The sequence below is a fragment of the Mobula birostris genome, chromosome 3 (genome assembly GCF_030028105.1).
Source record: "Mobula birostris isolate sMobBir1 chromosome 3, sMobBir1.hap1, whole genome shotgun sequence".
Classification (NCBI taxonomy): domain Eukaryota; kingdom Metazoa; phylum Chordata; class Chondrichthyes; order Myliobatiformes; family Myliobatidae; genus Mobula; species Mobula birostris.
The window spans coordinates 64277505-64305056 of record NC_092372.1 but is presented as its reverse complement, the minus strand read 5'-3'; the positions used below and the strand labels follow the sequence as shown (position 1 = coordinate 64305056).

Genomic DNA, 27552 nt, shown 5'->3' with positions numbered 1-27552 from the left:
TTCTGAATAAATTTTATGACAGATAGACAGAATGATTAACGATCCCGAAGGATCTCTATCAAATGACAGAAATGGGCAAAAAGTTCTCAGAGGGTTATGATCTTCGGAATTCTGTTCTTCAAAAGGCAATGGAAGCAGAACCTTTGAAAGAACTTAAGATATAGATGTACATTGTAGATTCTAGATAGGCAAATGGGTGACAAGTTATCAGGGTAGACGGGAATTCAGAGCTGAAGTCACAATCAGATCAGTTGTCATCTCAATGAATAGACGAGCAGATCTGAGGAATGGAATGGCCTATTCAAGCTCCTAATTACCCGCTTCTGTCTCCCCTCTCATAGGAATGTGATGAACGCCTTTGTCTTCTACCAGCTGCTATCATCTCTACTGTTCAGCTGGTGGTCACATAGCTCCTGTCAGATTAGAAAATGTTAATAAGACCCTTCACAAATGAATTTTATTTACATTTAAATTGAACCTGTCTTGAATGTAATTTCACTGTACAGTTAATAAATCAATGACACAGAAGTGAAAGTTAGGCTGCAGGTCAGGCAAGTGTTTGAACTTGTGATTATTCATCTGAATATAACTTCATTTATTACAGCTAGTATCTATCTCAGTTCCTTCTGACGAGGTTGTGAAAGGGTGCTTTCTGGTTAGCTCCTAACCCATGCTGCAACAACTAGTTCAGGGATATTAGGTCTAGAGACACTTTCTTTATGTATATGCTATTATTATAGACGTTTAAGCTTCACGCTCAAAAGTGAATGGAATTATAGATAAAATAGGATAAAAACAATATGCTGTTTACCCCGAACAATTAGAAGACAAAGTGATTCAACTGTGATAGAACACCTTGCCCACAGAATAGGCTACCCTCTATTCCCATAGCTCTATCCACAAACTTGAGCAAATTTTTATTTTACAATCACTTATCCGATTCTGTTTTGTATATAACTGCTGAATCTTTATCTATTATGCTCTGCGCAAAGCACTTCAGAAAAGAATGTACTGCGTAAACAGGGCTCTGCAATTTCTTTATTTTTCTCTTGAAAATTCTGAAAATAGAGAGTTTCTCACTACCTAACCTTACATAAAACACATAATATTGAATACCACTACAGAATCTCACCTCACCTTCCCTGCACAAAAGAGCTCCTGATATTTTGGCAACAATTAGGTCAACAGACTTATATGGGGCATTAGGAGCCCCATCATGCTGATAGCTGGCTAGTTAATGTGGAAGCCCTAGCTGGTTGCAGTGCACATTCCAAACTTCTGAGCTTGTATACAGCAGTGCAGAAGGTGATGCAATTGACCTTCTGCTTGGCTGCTGGAATTATCAATCAGACCAATGGATGTCTCATAAGGAATGAACTTGGAGAATGGATGAAATTCATACCTGGTCCCTTAACTTTAGGGCATCCAGAGCTGGCAGATCTGGTCTAGTTGTGGCTAAATTAGCTGCTTAAAATTGTTCTGCTGCTCAAAACTTTATTTCTTTATTTTTCAGTATAGATTATCTCTGTGCTTAAAGAACACTAGAATATGAGCCAAAGCAAAGTGTAAGCATGTGAATAACATTCATAATTGTTATTTGAACATAATGATAATAACTTGGAGCAGCTGTTCATTTCAATTTGCCTTTACAAAATCTTTATGCTAAATCTCATCTTTTTCAACAAATACTCCATGAGTTCCATCTGAACACCCTTAGTAGTAGCCTGAAGAATGAAACAAGCAAAGCTTTTAAAGTGACAAAGTGTTGCCCTAAGACTAAAGCATGAACTGCTTTAACCATAAGAGACTTACAATTGATGCCATTTGATGAGATCTTCAGAAATTCCAGTGGCTCTGTGTATATTCAGAATCTAGAACATTTCAAATTGGTGATATTTCTAATATAATTCTAAGCAAAGTGGATCATGATAATTATTCCACAATACTAGCAAGTGTTAACTTCATGGTATGAAGTACAGGATGCATTTGAAGATACCAAAGAGTACAGATGTTGGAATGCGCACCAATAACCAGTCTGCTAGAGAACCTTAGCGGGTTGAGCAGCATCCGTGGAGGAGGGGGAAGGGAGGGGAAGGAATTGTTGACATTCCAGTTTGAAATCCCGCATCACGACTGGTGCAGGGATTCAACCCAAGATGTAAACAATTCCTTTCTTTGCACAGATATTACTCGACTTGCTAAATTCTTCCAACAGACTGTTTGTTGCTCTGTATTTTTTTACTTCATTGTCTTGCCATGAATCTGGAATCCATGTGATTCTCCCTCCATGGAGTTTGGCAGATAACAATCCAAGTGGTAGAAACAAATATATTATTGTCTTTATAATTTAATAATGTCTAGAATATTTAAGATAAGGTTCAATAAACTCTTTCACTATCTTATTTTCTGTTCACAAGGGTGTCTGGTATGGCATATTAAAGCACAATCTTAATATTGCTGCAGAAAATATGACTGTAAGTAGGTTTCCCTTTACAAAGCATTCATTAATGTTTACATTTGTAAATAATTCATATTTACAACATATCTTGGTACACCCGCAGGACAGCCTGAAGTATTTTATTTTTGATAGATTATATTTGACGTGAAATCACCTGCCAATGGATTAAGTCCCTGCTAGTAGCTCAAAGTATGCTCTACAACATCATTACTTTATACTTTAGCTCCAAAACCCATTCTACCAACGTCAGAACATGGTGACACTTCTAAATAGTTTATAGACAAATGATAAGTATCAAACATAATCTATCAACAATAAAATACTTAAGGGTGTCTTGTAGATGTACTAAGGTGTGTTGTAAATATATATTATTTCCCAAATGCAAATATTAATGTATGGTTTGTTCAGGGAACCTACCTACAGTTATATTTTCTGCAGTAATGTTGTGCTTTAATATGCCATACCAGACCTCCTTGTGAATTGAAAAGAAGATAGTGAAAGAGTTTGACTATCTAGACAACTGTTGTTTGGGAGAGAAAATGACAGGCAATTTGCACTCTGCCATGTTCTAAGAACCACAAATCAAAGATAAGGCTATTTTCTTACAGCGATAATAAAAATAGAAAGTGCTGGAAACACACACCAGGTCAAGCTGCATCTACAGAGAAAAGCAGAGTTAATGTTTCAGGTTGGAGACACCTTGTCAGAACAGGCGATACAGGTTCAGAGATGAATCCTGACTGTGAATAGGAGAATGAGGCCCTGACACTTTATCCAAAAGATAATCACTGACAAAGCAGGATTCCCAAATCAATGTACTAAAATATCAAACCAGCTTGAATCTACCACTTTGTAGCTAGGCTGATCCTTGCAAATGAACAAACTTTAGGTGATAGAAATAACTTCGATGTCTGTTTTAACAGAATCGTGAAAAAGGAGCATGAGAGTTTCTTCACAGCACACATTATTTGCTTCCAGAATTGGTCAAATTGCAGATCAGCAATTGTACAGGCATGCCAAATGACTAGCTGCTGAGCCATGATTTTACATTTCTCCCTATGGGAGAAATGACACTTACAGTCACACCATATTTCATATTTTAACATGATATTTTAGGAGGTCATTTGACGCAAGTTTATGCTGGCTCTCAAAGCCTATCTACTACACCCATGCCCTTACTATTTCCTTGCCATTGATTAGTTGTCACACATGTCCACTATTGTTTGTCATCTATATCAACAATTTGGGTGAGAACATACAAGGAACAGTTAGAAAGTTTGCAGATGACACTAAAATAGATGTTATTGTAGTCAGTGGTGACGGATATAAAGAATTATAGCGGAATCTTGACCAGCTGGGTAAGTAGGCTAAGGGACAGCAAGCAGTTTAATTCATTGTGAAGTGCTGCATTCTGAGAAGACAAGGAGGATAGGACTTTCACAGTGAACAGTAGAGCCCTGAGAAGTATTGTAATACAAACAAACTTACGTGTACAAATACATGGTTCTCTGAAAGTGGTGTCACAGGTAGACAGGGTGGTGGCCTGCTGGCCTTTATCAATCAGGCACTGAGTGAAGAAGTCAAGATGTAAAACTGAAGCTGTACAAGATTTTGCTGAGGCAACATTTGGAATATTATGTTCAGCTTTAGTGATACTGCTACAGGGAAGATACCATTAAACTGGAAAGCATGCAGTAAAGGTTCTTAAGAATGTTGCCAGGACTTGTTGGACTGAGTTATGAAGAAAGGTTGATCAAGCTAGAACTATCATTGGAGCAAAGGAGAATGAGGGGTGATTTTGAGGAAAGCTATACAATTATGAAGTGCATAGACAGGATGAGTGCATGTGGTCTTTTTTCTCCAGGGTTGGAGAATCAAGAAGTAGAGTGCATAGATTTTCACCAGAGGTTTCATATATGGAATAAGCCACCAGAGGAAATGATTGAAGCAGGTACATTAATAATACACTTGGACAGGTACTTGAATAATAAAAAAATATAGAGTGATACAGGACAAACAAGGACAAATGAGACTAGCTTAGGTGAGCATCTTGGTCCACATAGAGCAGTTGGGTCTCTTTTAATGCTGCAGAACTCTACACCTCTATGCCCATTAACTTCACTTGAGTCTCCCAGCAGCTACTTACACCATGGCCAATCTAACAACCATCCCATTAATCTAACAATCCACCATCACTGAGTTTAGGGAGAAATCAGCCCACACAGTGGAAAGTGATACAGACACAAGGAAAACATACAAACTTCATGCAGACAGCATCCAAAATCAAATACGAAGTTGGAGGTGTGGTGGGCTGGAGGTGTTGTTGGGACTCTGAGGCATCTGGGCTACCTGCAGTACCACTGTGTCACCCTCTATTTCAATTGCTAGTGGTGTCCTGAAAAATCTGTTGTAAAGTTTCGCCAATGTATATATTGTATAAAAGAACATTAGGAAATAGAAGGGAATAGTTAAACATTAGATTACACCCCATGATTTGTATCTGATATAATTTTGATGAACAGCTAGATTTTTTTGTTAATTAACAGCTATATTAAAAGCACAGAGTTAGTCATGAAGAAAATAAGTATTAACTTGGGCAATTGAACATTTTAACTCAAAATACATCCAATAATCCTTTTCAAATTTAGTAATGGGACGATTCTTTTCATAATTTCATTGTGTAATATATTCAAGTGCTTTGTTCAGTATTTAAACATGTCACAAATATGACCTATATGTAATAACAAGATTAAATTAATTTTCATTTAGATAATTTAAATTTGTAATGATGAACTTAGCAATTGTATCAATAAAAAATAGATTAAGGTGTTGAATAAACCAGTTAACTTATTATTGTGAGCTCTGATATGGTTCACATTGGTCATGTTTAATCTGTGTTCTTTTTATGTAATTTATTCACCTGGTTATAGATCATTGAGTCATCAGACAAACATTTAATTTCTTAATCTCAAGCAATCAACTGAATAGAATTCTATAGTTGCAATTTTTATAATATCCATTATACAGTTAAAAAAATCCTATGCGATTAACAATATTACAGTTCAAAAATTTAATGCAGTACTAATCTTGTCCATAGGTGGTATTTCAAATGTCTGATTATTTCCATTAAAACTGCCACCATATAATGCGTAAAAACATGAGTCACAAAAGTATTAAAATGGGTTGGTAACAGAGTGAGCTCTCGTCCTATCTGAGGCCATTCTGTATTGTTCCCTGCCTCTCCCCTCTACTTGCATCATTTCTTTGCATTTTAAAACCTTGCTCTTTACCTTTCCCTATTCCTAATGAAAGATCATCCACCAGAAACATTTCTTGTTTTTCTCTTAGTAGATGCTATCTGAGTAAGTATTTTCATAAGTGTCTACTTTGGTGACAGACAGTACCTTTCAGTAAAGAATTATTCTAATTAAATTTAGCTATCTAGGTTTCTCTACAGAAAATGTTTTGTTTTAATGCCACTCTCAAAAGTATATGGAATTATAATGCAAGAAACCTGACTCAGATTACTATGCTGACTCCCACAGCCTATCCAAGATCTAAACTAGACTCTGGCTCGGGCACATGCCACACAGTTTCCAGGATAATACGCCAGAAGGTTCAATAATGATGTTCCATCAGGTTTCTAAACCCAAGCTTTGTCTAATTAAGAAAGATTTGGATTTATTATTCCAGCACCGAATTTAAACTGCTTCTGCACAGCATTTATAAACGTTTCATTAAAGGGTGTAATAAAGCTTTGAATTAAACAAACAATATTTCATTGAAATGGAAACAGATAAATATAAATGGATAATGAGTAATTTAATAGTACCATGCACTATTTCATAACACTCAAGGATAATAAAATGTCACCAGACTATAGATCACAGTAAGGCTATGAGTTTGATATAGATAATTCCATTTTACTGCTGTGTTCACTTTAGGAATTATATTTCACCATTTTAAAACTATCATTTATTTACTTACTTTATTTATTTAGTGATATAGTACAGAACAGGCCCTTCCACCTAGCAACCTACCGATATTTAACTCCAGCCTAATCACAGGAAAATGTACATTAACCAGTTAACCTACGAACCAGTACATCTTTGAACCGTGGGAGGAAACTGGAGCATCCAGAGGAAACCCACTCAGTCATGAGTTCAACCTACAAACTCCTTATGGACTGTGCCAGAATTGAACTCCGAACTTTGACACCCTGACCTGTAGTAGCGTCGTGCTAATCACTATGCTACCACTGCACCCCTGTCATATTTAATTATATCAAATCAATAAACATTGCACTGGCTTAACATTTTGGTTCTAGGAGAAGTAACTTAATAACGTATTCAACTTCAGATATTCATTATTCGGTTAGAATACAAAGGAACTCTCCTTCCCCACTATTTTGGGGATGGAGCAAACAAAATTAAAATAATCCTTTGTCTCCATTTCAAATCCATCCTCTCACTAATCCCCATTTCTCCTTCTTGGTGAAGATTTAGAAGCTGCTGCAATTTTTTGGGGAGAACAGATTGTCCAAAAATCTGTCACAAAAGATTTTGAATATACACTATTTATTGATTCTGCCTCTGTATATCTCCAAAGTAGTAAATTCCAGATATTCACAGAGAGTAGGGTGGGTGACATTCAGGAAGAAATTTCTATTTTGTTCTTTCATTAGGATGAGATAGTCCTACCACCTTATAACTTATCTCGTGCAATGCACAATGCCACAAAAGAGATTCACTCTACAGACTGTGCGGCCTTATGCATTCTCCTTTTCAATGAATGGTATATGGAGTTCTGAGTATAGGCAGAGACTGAACACTGCAGCACCAGCAGTGAGGACCAAGAAGGTATGGACAAGGGAAGCACAGGAGCGCCTACAGGACTGCTTTGAATCGGTGGACAGGACTGTATTCAGGAATTTGTCCTCAAACCTGGATGAGAATGCTGCATTTGTTACCGACTTCATTAAAACCTGTGCGGATGAGTATGTTCCCACAAAGACTTGCTGTACATTCCCAAACCAAAAGCCGTGCATGAACCAGGAGTACGTCGTCTGCTGAAGGCTAGATCTGTGGCATTCAAGTCTGGCGACCCAGGCCTGTACCAGAAAACCAGGTATGATTTGTGGAGGGCTATTTCAAGGGCAAAGAGACAATTTTGAACGAGGTTGGAGGCGACATCGGATGCACGACAACTCTGCCAGGGTCTGCAAGACATTACTTCCTACAAAGCGAAACCCAGTAGCATGAATGGCAGCGATGCTTCACCACCAGATGAATTCAACGCCTTCTATGCACACTTTGAAAGGGATAACACAACTACAGCTGTGAAGATCCCTGCTGCACCTGATGACCCTGTGATCTCCGTCTCAGAGGCCGACGTTAAGCTGTCTTTAAAGAAAGTGAACCCCCGTAAGGCGGAAGGTCCTGATGGAGTACCTGGTAAGGCTCTGAAAACTTGTGCCAACCAACTAGCGGTAGTTTTCATGGACATTTTCAAACTCTCACTTTCTTCAAAAAGGCAAGAATTATACTAGTGCCTAAGAAGAATAATGTGGGCTGCCTTAATGACTATCACCTGGTAGCACTCACATCAACAGTGATGAAATGCTTTGAGGGGTTGGTCATGACTAGACTGAACTCCTGTCTCAGCAAGGATCTGGACCCATTGCAATTTGCCTATCACAATAGGTCAACGGCAGATGCAATCTCAATGGCTCTCCACACGGCTTTAGACCACCTGGACAACACAAGCACCTATGTCAGGATGCTGTTTATTGACTATAGCTCAGCATTTAATAACGTCATTCCCACAATCCTGATTGAGAAGTTGCAGAACCTGGGCCTCTGTACCTCCCTCTGCAATTGGATCCTCAACTTCCTAACCAGAAGACCACAACTTGTGCAGATTGGTGATAACATATCCTCCTCGCTGACAATCAACACAGGTGCACCTCAGGGGTGTGTGCTTAGCCCACTGCTCTACTCTCTATATACACATGACTGTGTGGCTAGGCATAGCTCAAATACCATCAATAAATTTGCTGACGATACAATCACTGTTGGTAGAATATCAGGTGGTGATGAGAGGGCGTACAGGAGTGAGATAGTGGAGTGGTGCCGCAGCAACAACCTGACACTCAACGTCAGTAAGACAAAAGAGCTGATTGTGGACTTCAGGAAGGGTAAGACAAAGGAACACATACCAATCCTCATGGAGGGATCAGAAGTGGAGAGAGTGAGCAGTTTCAAGTTCCTGGGTGTCAGGTTCTCTGAGGATCTAACCTGGTCCCAACATATCAATGCAGTTATACAGAAGGCAAGACAGCGGCTATACTTTATTAGGAGTTTGAAGAGATTCGGCACGCCAACAAATACACTCAAAAACTTCTATAGTTGTACTGTGGAGAGCATTCTGACAGGCTGCATTAATGTCTGGTATGGAGGGGCTACTGCATAGGACTGAAAGAAGCTGCAGAAGGTTGTAATCTAGTCAGCTCCATCTTGGTACTAGCCTACAATGTTCTTTGTACTTTATACTTTATTGTCGCCAAACAGTTGATACTAGAATGTACAATCATCATAGCCATATGTGATTCTGCGCTTCCCGCTCTCTGGATTACAAATCAATAGTAAATATTAAAAATTTAAATTATAAACCATAAATAGAAAAATTAGAAAAATGGAAAGTAAGGTAGTACAAAAAACCGAGATGCAGGTCTGGATATTTGATGGGAACGGCCCAGATCCGGGTCAGGATCCGTTCAGAAGTCTTATCACAGTTGGAAAGAAGCTGTTCCCAAATCTGGCCGTATCAGTCTTCAAGCTCCTGAGCCTTCTCCCAGAGGGAAGAGGGATGAAAAGTGTGTTGGCTGGGTGGGTCATGTCCTTGATTATCCTGGCAGCACCTCTCCAACAGCGTGCAGTGTAAAGTGAGTCCAAGGACGGAAGATTGGTTTGTGTGATGTGCTGTGCCGTGTTCACGATCGTCTGCAGCTTCTTCCGGTCTTGGACAGGACAACTTCCATACCAGGTTGTGATGCACCCTAGAAGAATCCTTTCTACTGTGCAACTATAAAAATTAGTGAGGGTTTTAGGGGTCAGGCCAAATTTCCTTAGCTTCTTCAGGAAGTAAAGGCGCTGGTGGGCTTTCTTGACAGTGGACTCTGCTTGGTTGGACCAAGTCAGGTCATTTGTGATATTGACCCTGAGGAACTTAAAGATTTTGACCTGTTCCACTTGCGCACCACCGATGTAAATTGGGTCATGCAGTCCGCTACTCCTTCCAAAGTCAACAACCAATTCCTTCGTCTTGCTGACGTTGAGGGATAGGTTATTGTCTTCGCACCATGCCACCAGGTTCTTAATTTCCTCTCTGTACTCAAACTCATCATTACCCGAGATACGGCCTACAATTGTTGTGTCATCAGCAGACCCACTACCCAGGACATCTTCAGGAAGTGGTGTCTCACAAAGGCAGTGTCCATTATTAAGGACCTCCAGCACCCAGGCCATGCCCTTTTCTCACTGTTACCATCGAGTAGGAGGTACAGAAGCCTGAAGGCACACACTCAATGATTCAGGAAGCTTCTTCCCCTCTGCCATTCGATCCCTAAATGGACATTGAATCTTTGGACACTACCTCACTTTTTTAATAAACAGTTTTTCAGTTTTTGCACTTTTTAAAATCTATTCAATATATGTATACTGTAATTGATCTACTTGTTTTTTCCCTCTCTGCTAGATTATGTATTGCATTAAACTGCTGCTAAGTTAATAACTTTCACGTCACATGCTGATCATAATAAACCTGATTCTGATTCTGAATGTTCAAAATCAGAAGCTGTAAAGGAATCACGAGAAAGAAAATTGTGGGTTGAAATGCTATTTTCAGCTATCAAATTAAATGGAAATGACCAATCAGCAGATCTGTTGTTCTATTTTTGGAAGTGGCTTGGACGCAGATTACAATAAAAATTGTTGACTAGTTCTGTTTGTTATGCTTTATTCCAATAATTTACAATATGAACACATTATAAACATAACCTACACCTCTTGTTTAACTTAAAACAGCCAGCAAGAAAGGCTGTATTCTAATTTCAATTCTCATCCTTCTGGATGTTATTCACCCAGCTGCCATTCAGTGTAAACAGATTCAAACATTGATAATTGCATCAAAAGAAAATATTAGAAAACAACATAAATCTCACAAGATCTATGAACATGAAATCATTTAATTGGATCTACGTGTCTCTGGTTTACAGCAGTAAAATCTAAATATTTTCAAAGTCAATTGAATAAACTTGTTAATTCAGTTATTCAGCATGGATAATGAAATACATCAATTTCATTGGATATCAAAAGTGCCTACAGAGATACTGCCCTCAACATTCAATCCTGTTGCACGTGATTTTATACACTATGCAAATAGGGTGAAAAATCAATCGGAAAAGGCAATTGGCACGTCACAGGGCCACAAGCTACACTGATGTTACATGAAGTTACGTGTTCCTACATGAAATAAAGAGGGCAAAGTGTCAATACATTCACTAAACCTAACTGAGACCTCCCCTGCAAAACCGATTCAATGCACGCAGTTAGACACCTGGGAAAGCAGGTCTACACAGCAATTGCAGTAGGTAACTGGAAGTTCAAAAGAGAATTGCTTGGAGCTGAGCTCTATGTCAATCAATAAGACCTTTGGAGCAGGAGCAACGTGATAATTTTCCGACCAGTGCAATAAAGAAGGCCACCTATTCCTAACGCTGAAAATATTAGACTTTGTGATTACCCCAGTGGCCCTTCAGTACAACCAGATGGAAGAGAGAAGCCAGTGTTGAGTGCCTCCTTGTAGTGAAGGTCATAGGAGAGGAGGAGAAGAGCTCTGATCAGGGTGATCTCTTCTCTTGGAGTGTGCTGTTGGAATCATTCCTTCTAAAATTGCCTATTTGTGTTTCATCTTATGCTATAGAACATGGGACAGCTTCATTTGGATATCCCTGTTGGGGAACTGGTAACCCTCAAGGATGATGGGATATACTAGAGGTTAAAACTATTTTTAAAATAGGTTTAATAGGTTTCTGAGACACCAAATGAACTGCCGAACTGGAGATTGCAGAGAGAGTGGGAGACAGTTCCTTGTGGACTTTACACACCAGTTTTAAAATATGAGTGTGGCCTGTCTGGTCTTGCCTTTGGGGCTGAAGATTGCTTGGGGCTATTAGTAACTTAGCAAGGGCCAGGAAAAAGAAGCGAGGCACAAGCAGAGAGGCCATTATTGGATATTGTTGGAGTGGCACAGGGTTAGAGTGGGAGGCTTTGGCTCAACAGGCTTCTGCGAGAACATGGGGGGACTCTAAGCAGTTTCTAGAAAGTTTTTTGTTTCCCTCTTTCTTTGTCTATTTGTACGTATATACATAGTGTGTTGAGAATGGATCCAGGTTCCTCCTGTGAGATGTGGGAAGTCAGGGAGACCTCCATCCTCCCTGTTAACTACATCTGCACTAAGTGTATCAACCTGCAGCTCCTTAGAGACTGGACTAAGGAACTGGAGGTTCAGCTAGGTGACCTTCAGCTCATACAGGAGAACGAAGAGGAGATAAATAGAAGCTACAGGACACAGTCACCCCAAGTTGCAGGAGACAGGTATCTAGGTGACTATCAGGAGAGAGAAAGAGAACAGGCAGCCAGTGCAGATACCCCTCAATAATAAGAATACCACTTTGGATACTGTTGGGGGGAATGACTTACCAGGGCAAAGCTGCACTGATCGGATCCCTGACACCGACGTTCAGGGTAAGATCCCTGGATTCCAGCCAAACTTTCTCCCCTGACTTGAGAAGCCTCACCTGTTGGCAGAGCTGATCAGCCTGCCTGGCATGTTGTTTCAGAGTGTGCAGCAGAGAAGGCCTGGCTCGTCTCTACATCCACTTGTAGCACTGGATCAAACTGTTCAGCAGCAGGAACTCCCACATCACCAGCCTCCTGGTCAGGGAAGTGCAGTGGCTGGAATTCCTTCTGGTATTCAAAGTAGGGATATGCCAGTGGAGGATGACTACAGATTATTGTGGTCAATCTCTGCCCAAACCAATTTGGAACTCCAGGACATGGGCTGGAAGAGGCAAGGCAGCACAGGGTTGTCTCCAATTCCTGATTCACTCTCTCAGTCTTCTTGTTAGATTGGGGATGGAAACCAGATGAGAGGCTGGCTGTGGTTCCACAAGAACACAGAAAACCTTCCAGAAAAAAAGGATGTTAACTGTGGTTTTCGATCAGACACTATATCATGTGAAGTCAAAGCACATGTGGAGCTTTGAGGGTGGCAGTCTCACAAGCCGACAGGAGCTTAGGGAGGGCAATGAAGTGGGCAACCTTGAAGAGTCGATCCACAACAACCAGAATGATAGTGTTTGTATTAGATGGGGTCAGACCAGTGATGAAATCCACTGAGAGGAAGGGCCCGGGTCACTGAGGCACAGGCAGCAGATATAGCAGACCCGCAGAGTGCTGGCTTGATGTCTTGTACTGGGCACGTAGGTCAGGCAGAGACCAAGTCGCGGACATCCTAGGACAGCGATGGCCACCAAAGTCGTCTCTTAATAAATTCCTGGGTCTACTGAATTCCTGGATGGTCAACCAGGCAAGAGGAGTAACCCCATTCCAATAATTTGGGGCACACCATGGCAAGGGCAAACAGCCGGCTGGGAGGTCCCCTACCAGGGCCTGGATCCAACTGTTGAGTGGCCCTTACCTCCACCTCTATTCCCCAAATTACCAGAGCAGCAATGCACAAGTGAGGAAGAATGGGCTCTGGATCAACATTGTCCTCAGACACTTTGAACTGCCGGGAGAAAGCATCAGCCTAGGTGTTTTTGCTGCTGTGACGGAAGGTGAGGATGAAAATAAATTGGATGAAGAAGAGAGCCCAATGGCGATGGGAGTCTCTTAGCATCCTGAATGTAGGAGAGGTTCTTGTGATCTGTCCAAACCCTAAAGGGATGCTTTGCCTCCTTCAGCCAGTGTCACCATTCTTCCAGAGCCTCCAGGACACCCAGAAGTTCTCGGATCTCGACATAATAGTTACACTCAGTCAAAAGAAAGGCTCGTGGGTGCAGCCGGCTATCAGCAGAGGAGCACTGGGCGAGTATAGCTCCAATGGCAACACCTGATGCATCTACCTCAAAGATGAATGGTCAGGATAGGTATGGGTGTTGCAGCACTGAGGCAATGGTGTAGCATCGCATTAGTTCCAAGAATGTTTGGTCTACTTTGATTGTCCAATGGAAGCCTGCAGAGGTCTCCTTGGTGAGTGCACTTATGGGGTCCGCCATTGAGTGGAAGTTTTGCATGAAGCAATATTCGAAGTTCGCAAACCCCATGAAGGGGTTTTTTACACAGGGGTTCATTTGAATACTGGAAGGGATAGGTATATAGCCCAAAATAACACTTAGTCTTTACAGAAATTACACTTTCCTGGCTTGGTGTCTGAGAACCCTTTGGATGTGCAGGACATGTTCTTGGTGGGAGCAGGAATAGATCAGAATGTCATCCAAATACAAAGAACAAAGTGATTCAACATGTCCCTGAGCACATCGTTGACCAGGGCCTGAAAAGCAACAGGAGTATTGGCCAGATCAAACGGCATTATGAATTACTGAATGAGGTGTTGAATCTGTCTCCCACTCATCCTTTCTCTGGTATGAATAAGATTATAAGCATTACACAGATCTATCTTGGAAAGTGTGATTGCTCTCTGGATATTTTCAAACACAGAGGCAAGCTGGTGAAGAGGGTCGTGGTTCTTCACTGTGATATTGTTTAGGGGCCAGTAATTAATGCAGGGCTGGAGCTTGCCATCCTTCTTGCTCATGAAAAAGAAGCCCACTCTTGCTTGAGAAGTTGGTAAATGGATAAACCCCAAGGCCAATGCCTCCTGGCTGTAGTCTTTTATGGTCATTATTTCTGGATGAGAGAGTGAAAAGAGCCAGCTTCAGGGAGGACTAGCACCAAGTAAGCAATCAATGACGCTGTCACATGGTTAGTGTGGAGGCAGAGAGGTGGCCTTCTTTTTACGGAAGACCTCAAGAAGTTCAGCATATTCAGCTGGAAAGCCAGAGAGTCCACTCTGGTAGTTAACAAAGGAGGGGATTCACAGACCAGAGCTAGTGTTAGATTCAGAAAGGTGGACAGGCATGCCAGTCCCTAATCTTGGGAGTGCTTTTAAAGACAAATCAATCTGTGGGTAGTGTTGAGATAACCAGGGAAGGCCAAGCACCAGTGGCAGTTCAGGCAAATCAACCAGATAGGAGAGTTGTTCACTATGGTTGCCTTCAAGCACAAGTTGGAAGGGTTTGGTTGAAAGGTGGATCTTGCTGGTGCTCAGAGGTTGACCATCCAGGGTATTGAGGTCAATATTTTCTCTCCATTTTTCAGTCAGGACCGCCCGTTTACATGCTAGGGAGATATCCATGTCCCATAGACAATAAATGTCTGAAGTCCATCGGTCTGAGACCCCCACAACATAGAAGCTCGGAGCATCGCACAATTAGGGGAGGCCAATTGCCAGGAGAACCAACTCATCAGAACACCCCTTCCTGCTGATGGGTATCCTCTCTTACTGGGTGGCTGAGACATGAGGTCCGGAAGTGTCCTGGATCGCCACAATTGAGACAGAAACCTGTCCTCCTGTGCCGATCTCATTCCTCTTGAGATAGGCGCATAAAGCCCTCTTGCATAGGCTCCTCCTAAATGGATTGAGTACCTGGTGATGACAGACAATGATCCAAAGAGTTGGAAGCTCAAGACGTTATTTCCCTGCTCCACTCAGTTGCCCAGTTGTCAACTCAAATGGCCAGATCAAGTCATCCAGGCTGTCCTGCTCGTCACAAGCAACGATCTCAGTTCAATCCATGCTGGAAAGCCGTGATGAGGAATCTCTTGTTACATCCCGTTTCCACTGCAAGCGTGTGGAATTTTACTGCATAGTCCCTCACTGTCCCTCTACATCAGCTCAGGACTGGCAGTCATGGACAGCCTCCTGACCCTGTACAGGAAGATCAAAAACTCTCTTTAATATGGCAAAAAACAGCCAAAATGACGGGACTGGAGGGGAGCCTCGCTCCCATGGAGAGTTCAATAAGCTAAACAGGGGTCCATATAACACAGAGGTTCCCAACCTGGGGACCACGGACCTCTCAGTTAATGGTAGGGGTCCATTGCATAGAAAAGGTTGGGAACTCCTCACCCAAGAGATTTACCACGTACGTCAGATTACGGGCATTATCGTCAATCTGATTAGGCTGAGCTTGGAAGGTCAGCTCACACTGGGTAATGCAATCCCTGCAGTCATCAGGGTCAACAGAGTATCTGCCTGGTGGAGGAATACTCTGTTCTGGTATACGCACAAGAGTCAGGGCACTAGTGGCCAAGTGGCAGTACAAAAAGAGGATCAAGGAGATATTCAGTGGGACTGACATAGCCAAAGGCTGCTGAATTGCATTTGAGAGAGTGGTAATAGCTGTCAACTGATGCTAGCTGTCGGCTGTAAATTCCTGGACTGCGGCTGTAGGAGAAGAGATCACTGCCACCTGATTCAGATTGTCTGCGGTGAGCTGCTGAACTGTTGCTTCCTTTCCCAGACAAGGATAAGCAGAGGGCGTAAACATTGATGTGCTTTTTTGTCAAGTCTCAACAAGACTAGAACCAAAAGGGAGGAGTTAAATGTCACTATAATGGAACACTAATTAGCTAGAATGTGCATGCACATGAGCATGATTGTCTAGGACCAGAGGGCACAGCCTCAGAATAGAGGGATGTCCACTTAGAACAGAAACGAGTTAGTTCTATTGCCAGGGGGTGGTGAATCTATGAAATTCACTGCCACAGACAGCTGTGGAGGTCAAGTCATTGGATATATTTCAAGTGGAAGTTGATAGTTTCTTGATTAGTCAGGGCATCAAAAGTTACAGGGAGAAGCCAGGAGAATGGATTTGACAGAGATAGTCAGCCAGCCATGATAGAATGGTGAAGCAGACTCGATGGGCCAAATGGCCTAATTCTCCTCCTATGTCTCATGGTCTTCGATCTGAAATGGGAGTACCTCCAAATTTCCAGTTTTGGTCTGAATATTGGTAGAAGGTGTGGCAAGGTGCTTCCCCACTGCTGAGCGAGTAGAAGTTCAATAAAATAATTGTGTATCTAAGATTTTGCTACTGTTCATGATTTAATGCATACCAACAGAAAAATGCAAGCATCAGAAGTATTCATTGCATGGCTGGTAAGCCAAACCACACACTATCTGCTGCCATTCAACAACTTTTTCAACAATATCGCCACTACAGTCGGATGTTGCCCAAATGCGGAGAGACAGACACTGAAGTGGGTCAATAGTTCACAGACTTTAATGCAAACAGTGCTTTAGAGGAAAAGAAAACAAACGCTAGGCCAAACGGGGCCATTAACTAAAACTCTCAAATGCAAAACTAGATGCCAACACAGCGGCTGAAAGGGAGTATCTAAATATAAAATGAATACTGCTAGACCTCAATGTCAGTCGACTTCATAGTCCACTTTCTCAGGCAAGGACAAATGCAAGCAAGCAGTGTAACATTGCTCTGCTCAAGTCTCGACAAGTGCTACAATGAAAACGGAATTAAATGCCACAATAATAAAATAATAATCAGCTGACACGTGCATATTCATAGTGCAATTGCTAAATCTGCTGCACTGTGACAGGGCCCCCCTTGATCTTGAGACGCCAGAGACTTGTGCCTGCTGTAAGTCCTGGATGAGCAACTTGTCCAAGATGTCCTTCACTTGTATCCAAGAACATTCTTCAGGACCATACCCTTTCCAGTCCACAAGGTACTGGACCATACCACGTACCCAGTGAGATGCACTGTATAGACAAGGGAATGATCTATCAAGCGGGGAGGAGGGGGGATTGGGGCTGGGGGAGAAGTAGTAACTGGCTTGAGCTGGGAAACATGGAACACTGGGTGGATCTTCATTGATGCTGGTAGATGCAATCTAGATGAGACCTTGTTGACAGCCTTTTCCACTTCAAATAGGGGAAGATGGCGACACGACACAGCGCGCGCGGCCTCTCCGGTGAATGATGTCTGTATTTGTCAAGTAGGATGCCGTGCACAATCCTCATTTGATGGAGACAGGCGTGAGAAGCATGGGGGAACATCTGGAGAAACTTCTGAAATGCCCGCTTCGCTGCCGCTGCTACTATGTGATGGAGAATCTCCGGAGGGGAAGGCCCCGAATCCTCGGCTTTGCCTATTGCTTGGCGGCCGGAGTCGAAACGCTCAGCAGAGATGGTACTTGGTGCTCGACGTCGGAGGGCTGGTCGGAGGCTCGAAGTTTTCGGACGGACTCAAGATTCGGCTGTGGCCAGGTGCTTCCAGGGAGCTGCATCGGCAAGTTTGTGGCGCTGGAGGTTCATGGCAAGGAGAGTTTTCTTCCTTCTACCATCTGCGTGAGATGATGGGACCTTAGAGACTTTGACTTTTTTTTTACCATGCCCATGGTCTGTTCTTTATCAAATTACGGTATTGCTTTGCACCGTTGTAACTATATGTTATAATTATGTGTTTTTTGTCAGTTTTTTAGTCTTGGTCTGTCTTGTGTTTCTGTGATATCATACTGGAGGAACATTGTATGATTTCTTTATGTATGCATTACTAAATGACAATAAACGAGGACTAATTGTCCACATAATCTAAAAAAAAATGGTCCCACATAGCACGGAGCCAATTTTTGGCTTTCGACCTTCAGGGGAAGATTTCTTGATGACAACCAGAGCTCCTCTCCTGACTGGCCTTACCTGTCGGTGGAGCTGATCAGCTTACCAGGCATGTTTCTGGGAGTGTAGCAGAGAAGCCCTGGCTCGTCTCTAGGTGCGCTTGTAGCGCTGGATCAGCTATTCAACAGCAGGAACTCCTACATCAATTTCTTGATCAGGGAAAAGCGGTGGCTGGAATACTTACTGGCACTGAAAGGGGGACAACTGGAGGTTATTGCAGGCCATCTCTGCCCAAACTAATTGGGAGCTCCAGCACGTGGGGTTTGAAGAGGCAAGGCAGCGCAGGGTTATCTCAACTCTTGGTTAACTCTCTCAGTCTGGGCATTGAATTGGGGGGGGAGTGTAGAAACTAGATGAGAGGTTGGCCGTGGCTCCCACAAGGGAGCAGATAACCTTCCACAAGCAAGAAGTGAACCGTGGTTCACGATCAGACACTATGTCTTGAGGGAAACTGTGGAGCCTGAATACATGTTGAACCATGAATGTGGCAGTCACATGAGGCAATGGGAGCTTAGGGAGGTGGAAAGCCGCCCAACAGGCCTGGGTGGGGGACCTCCCAACCGGGTGGGGGACCTCCCAACCGGGTGGGGGACCTCCCAACTGGTTGTTTGTCCCTGCTGCAGTACACTCCAAAGTGTTGGATTGGGGTCACTTCTCCCATTGGACTGGACATCCGGGAATCCAACACACCCATGTGTTTATAAAGAGACAATTTTGGTAGCCTTCTATGTCCCAGGATGTTCATGACTTCGTATCTGCCTCTCCTACCTGCGTTCAGATCAAGACCTGACGCCAGCATCCTGCGGGTCCATCTTGTATGTGGTCGAAAACACAAAATAATCTGCAGATGCTGGGGTTAAAGCAACACTCACAACACGCTGGAGGAACTCAGCAGGTCGGACAGCATCCGTGTTTCCATGGATGCTGCCCGACCTGCTGAGTTACTCCAGCATGTTGTGAATGTTGTATGTGGTTGAGACTTGCTGTCACTATATTCAGATATGGTCCAAGTGTGGAGAGAGAGAGACACTGAAGTGAGTCAATAGTTCACAACTGTAATGCAAACAGTTTTTTTAAGGGAAAAAGGAAGCAGTAAACGCTAGGCCAAACAAAGCCATTAACTAAAACTCTCAAATGGAAAACTAGATGCCAACACCACGGTTGAAAGGGAATATCTAAACATAAAATGATACCGCTTGTCTCCAGTGTCAGTCAACTCAATAGTCCACTTTCTCAATAAGGCCGAGTGCAAGCAGGCAGCGTAACATTGCTCTGTTTTGCTCAAATCTCGACAAGTGCTACATTGAAAAGAAGGAAGTAAAATACTGCCATAATGAAATACTAATTAGCTGACACGTACGTATTCATGAGTGCAATTGCCAAATCTGCTGCGCTGCCGCGTCCATGGTTGTGACAAATATTCACTTTCTTCAGATCAAAAAAGGAAAATTACGTGGGATCCAGCTATGCCTGTTTTGTAAAATACATGGTAGAGTCCTTGTCTCACTCTGACAAACACCTTCTCCCTGGACCCCTTTTCCAGTACTCTATTGTTGCAGCCAACTACACTCATAAGGAATTCAAAATATTTATTCCTTATGCAACCTCTAACTTCCTGTATCTCTCTATCTCCATCTCAAGTGTCATATTAGAAGCAAACATCTATTACCAGCCCAGGGATTACTAAATTTACTTGCACTATACATCCTCTCACCCTGCTTCCTGTAAGGACTCTATTCCATATACCGCATTCCATTATATTTGCTCTGATATAAAATTTACTAAACAGTGTATCTATCATGCCTTCTGACAGAACTTCTTTCCACAACATTGCTTCCCCTGGATTGCTGACAAATGCATTTCATCTATTTCTCACACCTCTCCTCTCACTTCTACTTACCACGGACTGAGCAAGAATAAGAGTTCTCTTGATCCAAAACTTCCATTTACAAGCCTCCACATTCAACAGTTGATCATTTATAATTTCTTCCTCTTTTCTTCCTCAGACATTTCAGCATTCTGAAGGGACTGTTCAACTTAGCCAGTTTCTCATCTCCACTAATCATATCCTTTTGCATAATACAAACTCAGGAGATGTCCTCTACTTTAACATCATCCTTCACACCATAAAGAGGTCCTTCTATTTGATCCAGTTGCACTACTTTCACTTAAAGAAAATTCCTGAAAAAATATACATTCTGTTGTCATTTTAATCGATGATTTGAATAATTGTAGAATCACATAATCAACAAAGTAACAATAAGAACCAATTCATTTTGATATGTATTATTAATTTAAATTCAATATTGAATGTTTCCAATATCAGCATTTGCTTATTTTCAATTTATGGATAACACGTTGTGTATAATATAAATGTCTTCATGTTGTCACTTCCTCAGCTTTGTACATTGCCACATCTTCAGCAGGTGTTCAGAAAGATAGTGATAAGGAAAAGGAATTGTAGTTTAACTTGTATTGTAATGTTGATAGAGCCAAAGCACTTCATCATCTTGTACACACTTTCAATGTTAAGCAGGCTACCTATTCACAATTGCTGCTTAATTCAGATACCCAGACATCCATTCTTGATTTCCCATAGACAAATAACATTACAATGTATCAATAAACATTGATGATATACAACAAAAGCCCCAGGGGAACAAGAAGCTGTTTATTAAATTACTGTCCATATGTCTAAATACTTATTAACCAAGATCTTACTAAGTTCATTATGCTGATGTGTGATAAAATGGACCATTTTAAATAATTCCTGCAAATAGTCCTACAATTCCAAAACAATACCAGAACTTTTTTCCACTTTAATTAAAAAACAGTAATATATTGAAATATTTTTAACTTCAGGATTTGTTGACTTCTGACTTTTAGCTGAGCTATGTTAGGGAATATAAATTTAATTGAAAATTACAGGCTGTATATGGAATGAACACTAAACAACATCTTACGTTTATATGTCTTTATTATAAAAATTATGTAAAGCCATAGAGAAAAACTTTACTGAACAAAATGATATCCTGTAAATTGTGTACTCTGGTGTTTCCAGCCATTTTTCTGCATGCACCGGAGAATTATTAAATTGTGTCTCAAAAGTTTGTGCAAATAATTTTACTGTATCTGTATTGAAACATTGCAGAACATTCTGAGCTGGTCAACAGTCCTAGTGATGTACCAGCATTTAGTAAACCAGACAAGCCATAAAGAGGTGACACTTCCACCTTATAGTCAGAACCCTGGGGGTTGAACATAACTTCAAGTAGTTGGGTACATGACCCATGACATTTTTCCAAGGAGTTGTGTCTGCTTAGTGTCCTGTCTAGCATTTATTCTTTGCGGGCTGAGCTCTCTTCTTTGCTAAATTTACACATCAAGGATTGTGAAGTAAAGATCATTATTAATACTGGACCTTCCTCAAAAAGTTATTTTTCTTCAACAATCTGTCTAATAACATCTCCATTATAAAATAGTCTCTGTAGTCACCACATTGCATTTCCGCTGGAATTCATGTAAGTTAGTAAGAACTATGAAGGAATCTTGGGCCTTCTTTCTTGAGAGCATTTTGGACAACAATTTCATACTTGATAGTTAGATTACTGCTACTTCCACCTGTTGTTTAGGTAGGATCCCAAAAGACAAGACAAAGAAATTCAAATAGTTGGTGCTGTTTTTTTTCTGCCTTGAGCACCTGAAGATCACTTATTTCTAGAATGAGATGTGACTCTGCCATTACCATGTTGAAATGCATCACTCTGGACATTTGACCAGCCAATTAAGTTAAGATCTACACTTGTGACAATGCACCACTTCAAGCACTCAACAAAAAAAATCTCAAGAACAAATGATCAGAAAAAAATCTTCCAGAGGAAATCTGGGAATGTGGAGGTGTGGTGGTAGTGGTAAGGAGTTGCCAACGTTTTGGGTCAAAACACTGCATCAGTACTCCAGATAATGTTGGGGGGTTGCTAGGGAAATTAGGTCATAGTTCTGAGGAGCGACTATGATTGACTATTTCATGAATAACTGTTTTCAGACTATTGTTCCTCTTCTAGGAGTGTTGTTTAAAGGAGAGCACTCCCCAGCCCAGTGCTAAGGACATGACACAGATCAATTCCCTAATATTTTTAACTTGCCCAGTCTCCTCAGGGAAGCACCCTCTACCTGATCACCCTCCCTGATCACCATAACCCCAACCCCTACCATTTGCCAAAGCTCTGTTCTCCAGCAGCACAGGCATTTCTCATTCCATTTCCCCACATCAAGACTTTAATTTCTGGCTGCGCTAATCCTGATAATAGGCTGTCTCTCCCACCTGACTTCAAAAGACCTAGGCCTACCTAGTTCAGGGCCAGTGTATAAACCTGATGCCTTAGTCTTGGATGTGACTAAACTGAAAATCTGTAGAATGGTCTTGCAGCACACCTTTAATATCAATTTCTAGACAAGAATGTTATGGGAATTACATATTTGAATCGTATATTTCCTTAGACAGACTACTGATGAGGTTAAGCTGCTTCAAAATTATTGTTCAGGTATCCCAATTGGTTGAAAATCATTCAATTTCCCCTTATAAAGCTATTCAACAGCTTCAGCTCCGGCAAGATACTGCTTTGTTGCCGTTTTCAGAGTCATTGAAATCTATGTACATGAATAATAAACCTTTTATAAAGAAAATATTGGTTAGATTAAAGTGATTTTATCAAATAAATCTAAAAGCCTTTTGTCGCCAATTCCAATCAGGTAGTATGTTTTAAGCACAAGAGATTCTGCAGATGCAGTAAATCCAGAGCGACACACACAAAATGCTAGAGGAAATTAGCAGATCAGGCAGCATCTATGAATAAACAGCTGACGATTCAGGCTGAGACCCTTCAATAGGACTCATTGCTTTCTGACAAAAGAAGAGTTCCATAATTTAAAGACTGACTCATTGTTAGATCACAATCAGACAGTAACACGCAACTGCATGAAACCTAGTTTTGCATCAGTGAATGGTATAAGCACAGAAGAAAATAATGTGGCCCTTCGACTCCCTGACAGCTCAGCTGCAAAAACACTGCAGCTGGGCCAGTCTCTGTGGATGAACTTGAGTTCTCACGATGATCTCTTCTGTTCTATATTATTATACAATGTAACTACATCCCAAACAAATTTATACTAAACATAGTCAGGTTAGCTAACTTTCCAGATGGATAGTATTGCTTTCATTATTGAAACAAAATTAGCTGGAAATGACTTGATGCTGTGGTGTGTTATCAGCCTAATTACTCCATGATGAACAAACCTTACCTCTCCTGTTGTCCACAAGTTAAATGTTGCATTTTAATGAACATTTTAAACATAGAAATGCACATAATCTGCATTCATCTCAAACAAGTATATGAAAATAACTTTTCAAGTTCAATGTGTTCAGCCTATCAAAGTCACTTAGTCAGAATTTAAACGTAGTGGTCAGTAACAAATATTTATCCCAATATAAATAAAGTAACATTTATTGTAAATAGCTCAATGATATGACCAGAAGCATTTAACAGGTTAGAGAAAGGTTAGAAAGACTGTAAAACCTTATTTACCAAAGACAGTCCTTGCAGGTACTGATTCTCTGTTCAGCCAAAAGGACACTTGTGAGAGTATGACAGTCATGATGCACGGCAGATAGGTCTGGATCACAAAGTACCCGATTTTTCTCTTCAGGTGGAAATACGTTGTCATGACTTTATATTCACCTGCAGTGAAAAGTAGATTACAACTCGGATTGCAATAGAAACATAGACTAGTTTTGTTTGCTAGAATCTATACCAATCATTTACAATATGAACAAAATATAGACATAACCTACACCCCCCTTTGGTTAACTTAAAATGGCCAGTGAGAAAGGCTGAGTTTCTTTATCAGTAGATATGCTTCTAGTTTTTGTTCCCTGAGCTGACATTTAGAATAAGCAGATCCAAACTTCAATACATGTACGAAAGCAAATATTAGAAAGCAACTACCCTCTGAGATCTAGGAACATAAAATCATTTAATTGGATCTATATGTTCTTGGTTTACAGCAGTGAAACCTAAATATTTTCAATGTCAACTGATAAATTCACTAATTTACAGATATTCAGCATGGGTAACAAGATAAATCGATTTCCTCAGAGCCCTCTGTAGATCTTTCCCATCAATCTGACAGAAGTGCCTACAGAGATACTCCCCGAGACATTCAATCACTTCACACAAGTTTTATAAACTATGCAAATAGGGTGTAAAATCAATTGGTAAATGTAACTTGGACATCACAGTGCCTCACGCCACACTTGGCATTTGTTTGTGATGTTGTGTGTACCTACATGAAATAAAGAGTGTCCAATGTCAATTCATTTGTTAAAGCTGACACCTCCCCTGAAAAACTGACTCAGTACATGTAACTAGACAGGGTAATACGTGGGAAAGCAGGTCATTATAGCAGCTGCAATAGCTAACTGGTGGTTTACTGGAGAATGGTTTGCAACTGAGCTCTAGGTCAGTAACAAGACCTTTTGAGCAAGAGAAACATAAGAATTTTCTGAACAATGCAATAAAGAAAGCCGCCTATTGTTAACCCTGAAAAATTGAGACACTGTCATTGCTCTATTGTCCCTTCAGTACAATTAGATAGAACATAGAACACAGATGGAAGAGAGTAGATAGTGGTAAAGGTCTCCTTGAGGTGAAGGTCATAGGAGAGGATAGGAATAGCTCTGGTCAGGAGGAACTGTTCCTATAAAGTCTTCCTGGAGTCAGCCTCCTGATTCCAAATGCTATCGAGGGACTATGGATCGCAAAGCTTATCTTTACGTAACACATCACCTTCTACAGATAGTGCCTGTACTCCACAGTCTGTAGAGATGAATGTCGTCATCACCTTGATCTTTTAGACCCAGATCCTTCCAGAATATGATGGAATTGTTATCAGATTTCACATTGAATCACATCAAAGATGTTTTCTTCAAAATGAGTATGAAATTCAGAAGGAAATGTGTGTGATGACTGCACCCAAGAGTCTCTCGGGGCTCCATTTGCAAAACAAATGCTATTGTTTCCTGAATCTCCAAGTAGTGACATTGCCATACACACATGAACCTCCTATATAGCAAGTTCAATAAGTGACAGTCCATTGTGCTTTTAGATAATAATGAGCAAATAACTCTTAATGGTAAGTGCTATCTCTTCTATCCCTAGCTCCTCAAACTAGACTGGACTCTTATTCATAAGGTAGAACATAATTATATATGGACCCAAGGGTTCATGTAGAATGATGACGGGATACGTAAAATTGGACTCTGTTGTACAGACATTGTAAGGACATGGACCTTATCATTTACACTGCAGCGAGGGGTAGAAAAGGGGAAGGAAGTGAGAAAGGGGTTAATTGAGATGATGCATCCTGTAAGACTACATCTTAATGCCTTCAGATAGACTTGAGAAATCACACTAATTCAGTCAATGAAAGAAGTTAATTATTTTTAAATTCTTTATATATTGAAATATTCATGCAATAGATTTAAATACATAACAAAAACTTGGGCTTTGTGCTTAACAAAATTAAACATGAAATGCAAAACTATCATGTTCGCCCTCCTTCATCCTAGCTTCCTTCCATTGTCTGGTGACATTTTAACTTGCCTTATTATATAGTCCAATATTTGCAGAAATCCACATTTTTCAGTCAATCTCACACAGTGACGATATCAGATTCCAGTACTTTCAAAGTCAGCACTGCTGCAAAACGTCACATCAATAACAATGCAGTTGTAGAAACGCATTTTTAACTAGATTTTAGTTGCTTTCAATCAGATCAAATTGAGGGTAGACGCCAACTGGATTCAGTTATTAATGTTAATTTAAACAAAGCTGTTGCATATATGCTTTTCATCAAATGAGCACATAATTACTATCAGCAACACAATTCAATTTCTTTTCCTGTAGATTTTTTGAGATTGTAATTCTAAAAACTCTCTAAGCAGATCAGTTCCAGATGACATATCCTGTTATTCCAAAGACACAAAGAGTTACAAATGCCATAATAATACTAAATACCTACTCACAATTATGTACAAATTAAAAATCAGTGCCTTTCACTCAACTCATTACTGCTATTTACTAATTGTTAGCACATAATCCTTTAAGATGTAAGTGATTATACTCTGATATGTAAATAAACAGAACCGAAGAAGTGAATCAGCTGCAAAGCCCATTTAACAGTCCTTTGACATTTATAAAGCAGCATCTGTCAATTTGGATTTGTAAAGCAGAGGTTATAGTACATATACTGTAATCTATACCTACTAATTATAGTCCATGTAAAGAGCTTTTCTGTATATTTGGCAGTTGCAGAAACAGGAGCGATATAGATTCCACAAAACCAAATAAATGCTGCGAACTATTAGGCAACAATTAGTATGATCCACTACTATTCACAGCTGACTTGGAAGAACAATCCATCCCATCATTTATACTTCTCCTTTGCTTAATAAAACCAAGCTTTCTTAAGTCTGGAGGGGAACATGTAATGAGCATTTGATGGTTCTGGACCTGTATTCGCTGGAGTTTAGAAGAATTAAGGGGAGAATTATGGGGTGGATCTCATTGAGACATTGATTATTGAAATATTAGGATAGAGTGGACATAGGGAGGATGCTTCCTCTTGTGGGAGAGTCGAGGACCAGAGGGCACAGCCTCAGAATAAAAGGATGTCCCTTTAGAACAGAGATGAGGACGAATTTATTTAGCCAAAGGGTGGTGAATCTATGGATTTTGTTGCCACAGCCAGCTGTGGAGGCCAAGTAACTGGGTGTATTTAAAGCAGAGGTTGATAGGTTCTTAATTTGCAAGGGCATCAAAGGTTACACAGAGAAGACAAGAGAATAGGATGAGAGGATTAATAGGTCAGCCATGATGGATTAGCGGAGCAGGCATGAGGGGCTGGATGGCATAATTCTGCTCCTACATTTTATGGGTCTTATGATCTAACTACCAAAGTGTTTGTGTGTGTATGTAATATATAAATTGAAGTTCTTCCTAATAATTATAAAATAGGTACACAAATTCTTCTTATGCTCTGATAATGAAAAAGAACATATGACCTTGGCAATAACATTGTCCCTTGACACTGGCCTGAAAAGTACTCCATTCTTGCCATGATCAATTCTTTTTGCAATTATCTTCTAAATGATCACACTCGGATAGCTGGACTACACAGAAACGAAGCGGTTTCAATACTTCACAGGCCAGGCA

General features: G+C 40.8%; 1 protein-coding gene across 1 annotated transcript in view; it reads right to left on the bottom strand.

Annotated features, from left to right (window-relative positions):
• Positions 1-27552, bottom strand: part of LOC140194609 (gamma-aminobutyric acid receptor subunit alpha-2-like) — a 209132-nt gene that overhangs the window by 17988 nt on the left and 163592 nt on the right. Inside the window, exon 8 of the mRNA XM_072251847.1 lies at positions 23866-24018. Within this exon, the coding sequence (XP_072107948.1) occupies positions 23866-24018 (153 nt within the window). The remainder of the gene's footprint in view (positions 1-23865; positions 24019-27552) is intronic.